This window comes from Leptonychotes weddellii, chromosome 10 (assembly GCF_054177405.1).
Source record: "Leptonychotes weddellii isolate Sample4059 chromosome 10, ASM5417740v2, whole genome shotgun sequence".
Classification (NCBI taxonomy): domain Eukaryota; kingdom Metazoa; phylum Chordata; class Mammalia; order Carnivora; family Phocidae; genus Leptonychotes; species Leptonychotes weddellii.
Window position 1 is genome coordinate 105279027 of NC_138378.1, and position 9249 is coordinate 105288275.

Sequence of the window (9249 nt, forward strand, 5' to 3'; positions counted from 1 at the left end):
GCATTTTATTATTAATTTTATGCATGCAGTTTATATATCTTAAATGTCTTTTAACCTGTGGGTTTCCCTTCATTTTCCACCTTAAACCATTAGCTGGGTCCAGTAATGGTAACCTTCACTTTCCCAGGATTTATTTTTTAAACAGTTTTTATTGAGAATTAGAAAATGCCTACAGAAAGATAGTAAGTGAAGTCCAGTGTAATGTGGCACTGGGAAGCAGATGCCCCATGTAGGTTCTCTGGCGGCTGAGGGACAGAGTACTGTCAGCATCCGGGGGCCCCTGGTGTGGTCCTTTCTGTGTCACCCCTTTCCTTTCTCCCAGAGGTAATCGATATCCTGATTTTTATGGAAACCTCTTCTAAGATTAATTTTTTACTTTCTTCTGGATATTCTCACATCATGAAATCGGTGTCTGCAAAAAAACGTTTGAGCAAGTTTACCTTAAAAAATGTTGTTTGCTGTGCATCAGGGCTTCATCTACCGTTGGTGCGCACTTCCTCTTTGTTCTCACTCTGCTGGTCACCAGGCACTACTCCTCGCACCCTGGACTTCAGGAATGTTCTCTCTCGTTGCTTCATCTTTCTGGGCTGCTTTACTTCAGGATAGAAACCGCATCCATCATGGTTCTTTTTTTTTTTTTTTTAAAGATTTTATTTATTTATTTGAGAGAGAGAGAATGAGAGACAGCACAAGAGGGAAGAGGGTCAGAGGGAGAAGCAGACTCCCTGCTGAGCAGGGAGCCTGATGTGGGACTCGATCCCGGGACTCCAGGATCATGACCCGAGCCGAAGGCAGTTGCTTAACCAACTGAGCCACCCAGGCGCCCATGCATCCATCATGGTTCTTAGCTGTAAGCAATAGAAACCATCTCTGGCTAATCTGTTAAAAGGATATGCGTGACCCACAGACTCTCTGAGAAGGTTGGGAAAGTGGGCTTGATGACCACACTGCCCAGAAAAATATCTCAAAATTTTGTCACAAAACGGGTCTCGTGAAGACACCTCTGCACCTCTCTGGGGCACAGATGTTGTTGCCTGTGCTCCGAATACCACTGCCGCTGGGCTGGGGACCTGCTGGAGGAATCCGTCTCTGCTGCCTCAGGAAGCTGCATGTAACCCCTCCGGGTGCGGCCACCCTTGCAGGTGGACTCTTTGGAGTTTCTGCTTCTAAAAGCTGATCATTTTCTATGTGGGCTCGAGTGGGTGCATCTTATTGGTGGAACTTGGGGCATGTGCCCATGTCTTAGTGTTGAAGAAAAATGGGAAAGCAAACAAGTGAGGTTTTCTTTTTTTCTTTCTTCGCACTTTGGTGGTGGGACATGTATTGGTCTCAGAAGATAGGGCATGCTTAAATATACACGTGGCATTTGGACGGTTGGTGACCAAAAAGAAATGTCCACTGTAAAAGTTCTGTATCAGTCTTAGAAATCCATTCCTTTTAATAGTTGATGTTCTTCATAGCTACTCATGTTGCTTATAGAGTACAGTAGGTATTTGACATGGGCATATTCCTTATATTGGCAGGTGCCATAAAAGATATGGAGCAGTGTCTGCATTTCTAAAGAACTACATATTTAAAAACCTGGTCCTGGGGTGCCTGGCTGGCTCAGTCAGTAGACCATGCAACTCTTGATCTCCGGGTTGTAAGTTTGAGCCCCATGTTGGGTGTAGAGATCACTTACAAATAAAATCTTTAAAAGATAAAATAAAATAAAAACCCCATCCTAATTTTAGCTAATTGCAGGGATTCCTGTTTTATCTTATGAATAAATTTAATAGTTGAAAATCAGACTGTAACAAACATTAGTATTTCCTGGAGATCTTTTCACTGTGAACCTTCAGGTTTATAGACCATTTGCCTTTTCCAGGTGTCATCTTACTGTATAAAAGTTTTGGAAAATGGAAGACACTCTCTTAGGACCATCAGTAAAGATAAATAGAATGACACTTGCTTTTCAAAACCAAGATGATGTAGTTCTCATTATTGTAAAGCTATTTTACTGTGACACTTTGTACACACAAGCTTTATAAAATGAACACAAAAGCCCATTGTTCATTTGCATGTGATGACTTTAAAAGCTGGCTAGTGATGTTTTCACCTGCTGTGAGCAAGGGCGTGGCTGGCTGGCTGGCTGGAGCAGTGGACATGTCGGGTCAGGGGGGCTTGCTGACATTGCTTTGGCTCTGCAGATGATGTACAGCACTGTTTTGGATAATTCGTGTATGTTCTGTATTTCATCTTTCCAGTCACTGAAAAAGAATTCATATTCCTATTCTTTCCCCTTCACTTTTCTCACAGTGGTAGTATGGGAAGATCTGAGACAGATCAAGCTTCTTAGGATAAACACATGGTAACATAAGGTTGTCACAGTAAAAACAAAGATGAATGTAAAATAAAATCTTTAGAGCAGTGTGCACCCTGTGGATTGAGTACATAACAATAAACTGTTGTTATCATGGTGGGAGGACACATTTCTGAATTATTCAGGCCAGGTGGTGCCTCAGTTTTGAATACTAAAAACAACTCAGCTGTGGATTTCATAGGCTAAATTGATAGGAAATTTACTTCTGGTTCATCCATTTGGCCTCTGTGTACAGAGCCAGTAGAAATTTCTTTGCAGAATGTTTGTAAAGCTCCTTTCCAAATAACTCAGGTAGTTTTAACCCTGTTTACCTAACATACACGAGGCCTTAATTCTGCAAAGGAAGAAAATCCAAGGTTTCTAAAAATCCAAGGTAATATTGTAGCATATAAAGGTAAGGGCCAGCTTACTAATTGCTTGATATTTAGTGATAGCTTTGATTACTTTTGTGGTTCCAGTTAGCAATTGTTTTCTAATATAATTTATTTTGCAGTGAGGGCCGAGGCAAGCTGACCGTATTTTCAGTTAAAGCTATGTTAGCAACCATGTGTGGTGGAAAAATGCTGGACAAACTGAGATGTAAGTACTTCCATATTATTTGAAAGATTGTATTTTCAAATCAGGACGTTTGAACAGTTTTAAATTAATGTTTTCAGAATTTTGGATGTTGCTGTATTGAACTTTTTTGTTTTTACTACATCATTCACTTTGTAGCAACTGGCTCAGAGTATTTAAGTTATGCCGCCTACTGTTGAGATGGAAAAATTGGTTCAACTAATTTGTTTAGGTTTTTTTTGTTTTTTGTTTTGAACTAAAGCAACAAAACTAGAGAGATTCAGAACAGTAATGTTGACCTTGAAAAAAGTCTTTTAAAAATGTTTTCCATATTATCAAAAATTTTGCTTGGAGATGATTGTTGAGTGCTTTTAGTTAGAAAATAAATGTGACTATTTTTACCAGGTTTGGTCAAGATTAGCCCTCTTTAAAATAAATTTATTCTTCAGCAGATGATATTTGCTGTGATTAAACTTTTCCTTAGTAGCTTAGAGTTAAGCAGTTACTTAGAAATTTAGAGCCTGTTTTTTAGTTCATTTTTCCTAAATTTTTTCCTACTGTTGGCCATTTTGTCATTTTACTGTTCCTTAGATACTATAAGATTAAATGAAATCAAATGAGGTGAAATTCACAGTTATTGAATTTTTTTGCATGTGGTTTTCATTTATTCATTAGTTACTAACTGCCTAAGATATGCCAAGCATTGTTCTAACTGCTTACATATATTTTCTCACTGAATGCTTAAAATTTCTTTGAGCAGCAGGTGGTATATTCTCCATTTTATAGATGAGTTAACTGAGGGGGTGAAGCTGGGATTTCAACTCAGGCTATCTAGCTTCATAGCCCTGTCCTAAGCTACTTTGTTGTACTCCATATACTAATCCTGTAATGGGAGGCGCGCTCGTGATACAGCACAGTGATCAAAGTGCCATGTTGTAAGGAAGAAACTCTGGCAGGTTTCAGGGAGGTGAGATTGAACCTCTGGGTTTTAATGAAGTGTTGAGATACCCTATGAATTGCTCTGTTGAAGAAACTGGGTCATCTGTCCTATAGCATTTCTCATGGACTAGATTTTGATGATTGCATCCCCATGATGTTCTTCTGTGTCCTACATTTTTTGTGTTAATTGAAAGATATAGAGGCTTGGTCGGATTTAAGCACAGGCTTTTGGGCAAGATGACTTGATAGGTGTATTTATTTTCTGTGCATTTTCTTACATGTTACCATGACATTGGAAGCTGGAAAGCTGGATGGTTCACCGGATATAGATATAAATATTCTAAAGGAAGGTCTTAGATAATCTATGTTTGGTCAGCTGTTATCTGGTTTATCTTCATTTCAAAATCAGCTGCAATGTAAAACAAATTTTTAGTAATAAAACTTCCAGTTTTATTAAATACTCTTCTGAGTATTTTTCACATGGTATCTCAAAATATTACTCTTTTAGGCTGAAATTTCTTAGTATTTTCTTAATTCTAGCATGGTGTTTTTCTGAGGAAGATAATATAATATGGATGAAATTATATTTCATTCAAACACAAAGAAAAAGAAAGCTGGAATTTTATCTGTTTTTAATGATGATGACACCAGGTAAAGAATATACATTGCTATCTTTGTTAGTACTGGAGAAGGTGGCTGAAAAATGGAAAACTGATGATAAAACCGCATTGTAGGTAACTCTGGAGTCTGTAAGTTTCTATGATTAAATCTGCTACATTTACATCGAGCTGGGACCTGGCACATAGTAAGTGTCAAAATTTTGCCAAATATCAATAGTTGATTGAGTACTAAAATTATTGCAATTCTCTTTTGTAACTGTTGGAGAAAAAGTGCAAATTTTAGTATTGTGTGAAATGTGGAAGGGATCCAGGTGATGGCAGGGTTTTTTGTTTTGTTTTGTTTTGTTTTTTTAACGTGGATTTTTAACTTCTTGGAGGAACACAAGTGACCAGTATTCAAGTGACACAAAGGACACGTGCCCAGGCCAATGTGACATGTCAGTGTGCTCAGAATGCCAGATCATTGCACATCAGATATGGATTGATGAGATACCAGCCATGCTAGCTCACTAATTACCATGTTTATATCATGCAGATAGATTTAAAATCGTCTTTATGTTCAAAATTACAGTTTCTTTACCATCTGTAGCTCTGTTTCATTATTTTTGTTGTACTAATTATCTTGGCTCGAGAATGATATGTTTAACGTAAGTAAAATTTTCAGGTATTGAAGCCTATCACCACTTCTTAATTTTAATCATCCAGAGTGGAAACCAGTTTACATGTGGTCTGTCCGTCTTGTTTTATACAGAGCTCACGAGTTATAATTTACATATTTTTCATAGCTCAGGGATGTCATCCTCTGGTGCATTTGGGGCTAATTGTGAGGCTCTAGGTTTCTTGTCCCTTCTGATGTTTTCAGACGACTGCTTTCTTGGTTCTTGAGCTTTTTGTTGGTGGTGGCAGCAGGGGTGATGGTGTGTGTGTCCCCTTTATCACTGGTAAATGTGACAGGATTATCAGAGTATCAGTCTCTAGAAATCTCTCTTTGCTTCTCATTTACATTTAATATGGAGAAAACATAAGCAAACTTTTGCACATTTTATTTAAGGTATGAGTGTAAGTGACGACTGGAGCTTTTGTAGTGGGATTGGCAGTTTGGCTGTTGTAGGAATCCTTTTCTCCCTGGCTTTCAGGTCACAGCTGTGTCCTGCTTAGTTGAGATGGCTGAATAATAGCGTAGACAGAAGTGAGCCAGAACACTGTACTGTAATATCCAGTGACATTTGCTCACTTTCTTCTCTCAGCTTGTTCCACTGACTTTGGTCTCACTTTCTCCATCTTCCTGCCCCTGACTGCACTTTCTGCTGTTACCTCTGTTAACGTTCCTTTTAAATGAGGTTTTCATGTTTATGGAATACAACTTAGTGTTTCTACTTTTCTTCCCTTTATTTTGATCTTTCTGCATTTTACCTCTTATTTTAGATTTCTTTTTCCTGTAATTTTCTCCCCTCCCCCTTTTTGATTTGGTATATTTTTTGTTTGCTTGTTTTGGGGTCAAGATAGCATTTAGAACAACTTAACCACTATTTGTACTGTAAGCTTGAAACATTTCTTGATTAGATTTTTCAGGTCTCTCTTAAGACAATTTCTGTCCCCAGCTAGCACTCATTTATAGAAATAATTCACTTTTGTGGCCATTAGGGACTATATCCTAGATTCACAGTTAACTTAGGGTCAGATTCTAAATACCAATGATTTAAAATCAGAATACAGACTTTAATTATAAGCATGATCAAAGCAGTAATGTCAGAAACCCTAAAAAATAACTCAGAGAACAAAATTTACAGACTGTAAAGCCCATTATTTATGATTTGTCATTTAATTGTCATTTAATTTATGTGATTTATTTATTTTGTCCATTTCTGCTATTCGTTTTCTAGGAAACTTAGTCTCTTATTCAGACCTCATCTATCTTGCATTAAAAGATAGGAGGAGATGATTCATGTAGTTTATTTTTAAATTTTTTAAAAACCTGGTGTAACCATTTTGAAGGACAGTCTAACAGTATGTATCAGGAAGGCTATAAAAATATCCATATCCATTGACTCAGTCTATTTGTTGAGTTTACCCGGGGGAATTAATCAGAGTGCATCCTAAATTTTATGTATATTTGCTATGACATTTTTTATAATATGCAAAAACTTGAAAGAGCTTCAGTGTCCAAAACTCAGAGCTCGGTTATAGCTCGGGATACCCCTCATGACTGAATATAATGTCCTCAAAAACGTGTTTCAGATCAAAATGCATAAGTGTAATATAGTTTTAGACAAAAATTTGTTATGCATATAGAAAAAGAAATAGTATACCAAAATGATAACAGGTATTTTTTTCTGGATTGTAGCATAAGAATGTTTTTGTAATAATATTTTGCATGTTTTTGATAGACCAGACTTTGAATAGCTGGAGAAGAGATGATCTGAGGTGCTGTTTGTGCCCAGAACTGGCAGTTCTCACCGACATTTCGATTGCTTGCTTCCTTGCAGACTGTAGAGGGGCCATCCTTTGCAGCTATAATTAAACAGATTCACCTGTTCAAAATTTAGCCTCCTCTGCAATAATAGTCTTTTCACTGCCTGTCACTGCAGAGTTACCCTGGCTGGTTTCTGCTAACCATCCCTTCTCGTCATTAGACAGAAATGACTCTTTCATCTGAATGAGTGATGTCCACATTTGCATTTCTCATATAACCAAAACGTTCTAGAACTGGAAGCAAGTAAGAGATAAGTCCCCAATCAGTATTTTATCAATAAGAAGAAAAAGAAAAACAAAACCAAGGGAGGCCTTGAGACTTGTCTGAAGTAGTTACTGACTGAGTCAGCTCTACGGAGAGGCCCAAGGCATGCTGACTGCCAGCCTTCAGCCTCACTCTGACTCAATGAAGGATGTAGGAATATTCATGAGTTGGGGAATAAAATATTCACTTGGATTTGGTTACATATAGGTACTTATAAACATGCAGATGTATATACATGTTTTTGTGGGTTAGATTACTTACTTGGCAGAAAGATGATAGGCGGGAAGAGTCAGTTGCCAGAGAAAGCTAACATATAAAAGGAAATGGTATTCTGTTTATTGACTTGACTCTATTGTAAACAAGCCTATCATCTTGCAAAAGCATGTGATTGGTTACGTGGGGAGAAAAAAAGAGTGGATAGATGCAGTGAGTAAAACCAGGATCATTATCACCAGAAAAAGAAAACAAAATGGAAACATATGTGATGATGGTAGAATACTAGCATTATTTTGCCATTATACAAAGGACAGAACATATTTTAAAGTGTGTATACATAAGCATTTAGGGACTTGATTGTGGGTATTTCACAAGGGAGAAAGCCTACATTTTTATCTGGAAACAACTAATGGGGAATTAGCATACCTTCTTTCAGAGGTGTATAAATAGAAAGAGAATTACTGGGGAAATTAACCAGCGTTCTGGGGAGTAATTTAGTCCCTTAATGCCAGAAGGGTTGAGGGCTTTAATTAGAGGATTAGTTTAATTTTTTATTAAATTTATTGTCTTTTATTTATTTCTTTGGTAAGATCTTTTTATTTGTGTATAGTAAATCACACTGACTTTCATTGTTATACTTCATTTAAGATAAAAAAAATTAGCAGTAATTTTATACCATTTTTCTTACAGATAAAAGAAGCCTAATCTTTAAAAAAAATATGTATATACTGTTGTAAACCAGTAACTCAGGAAATAATCAGTTACCTCACTATGCTTTCAATTTGGGGTCTGGCGGTATTTCTCTTATTAAATCAAACAAAGAAACATGTTTCTGCTTGTCTCTTGTAAATGTAATATGGCCCTATTATGTTATAGTTTCTTTTTAATGAATTTTTAAAAAATTGATTACTCTAAATATATTTTATGACATGGTAACCAAGTGTAACAGAAAATAATACTTTTTTGAAGGGAGATGTTAGTCATTTTATTATCCAGTCACTCTCTTTTATTACTCTGAATGAGTCAGGTGTAGATTTGTCAGTGCAGTGGATACACAGATGTTTTGTGATTGTGGAACTGTAGATAGTTGTATTTATGTACTTGGTAGCATTAGTTTCCCGTCTTGAATATTTCCACCTTTTAGTTAGTGAGCACAACCTAATCACATGCTAGTTTATCAGTTATTAATACACTGAGTGGCAACAAAAAACTTAACTAACAGTGGCTGAACACATTGGGATTTATTTTTCTCCTGTTAAAATAAGTCCGAAGGCTGGTAAGTCAGAGTTGGTACCATGACTGAAGGATGTTGTCAGAGACTCAGGTTCCATCCTCTTGTCCTGCTCTGCCATGTAGCTTTCCTCCTTACGATCTTAAGTGATTGCTGGATGGGCCTCACATTCTCTTTCCAGGCAGAAAGAAGAAAGAAATGCCTCTCTCAGGAAAGCAGAAGCATTCCCAGAAATCCACTTTAGGGTTACATTGTGCAATAGAGACACAGGGTTCACCTGGGAAGCAAGCAGGGGAAAATAGGTATTGAGTAGTTACACACCTCACCACATCCCATACTGACCCTTTGTTTTCATTCAGGTTATTTTCCTCATTATAAGAATAGAACCCAGGGGGCGCCTGGGTGGCTCAGTTGGTTAAGCGACTGCCTTCGGCTCAGGTCATGATCCTGGAGTCCCGGGATCGAGTCCCGCATCGGGCTCCCTGCTCGGCAGGGAGTCTGCTTCTCCCTCTGACCCTCCTCCCTCTCATGCTCTCTGTCTCTCATTCTCTCTCTCTCAAATAAATAAATAAAATCTTTAAAAAAAAAA

The 9249-nt window shown here is 37.4% G+C and overlaps 1 protein-coding gene across 10 annotated transcripts in view; it reads left to right on the forward strand.

The window, feature by feature from the left end:
• The first annotated feature begins 2845 nt into the window (after positions 1-2845).
• DTNB (dystrobrevin beta) overlaps positions 2846-9249 on the forward strand; it is a 174796-nt gene continuing 168392 nt past the window's right edge. For all 10 annotated transcript variants that reach the window (XM_081797092.1, XM_081797093.1, XM_081797095.1 and 7 more), the window contains exon 1: positions 2846-2941. In XM_081797092.1, the coding sequence (XP_081653218.1) occupies positions 2896-2941 (46 nt within the window). In that variant the 5' untranslated portion in view covers positions 2846-2895. The remainder of the gene's footprint in view (positions 2942-9249) is intronic.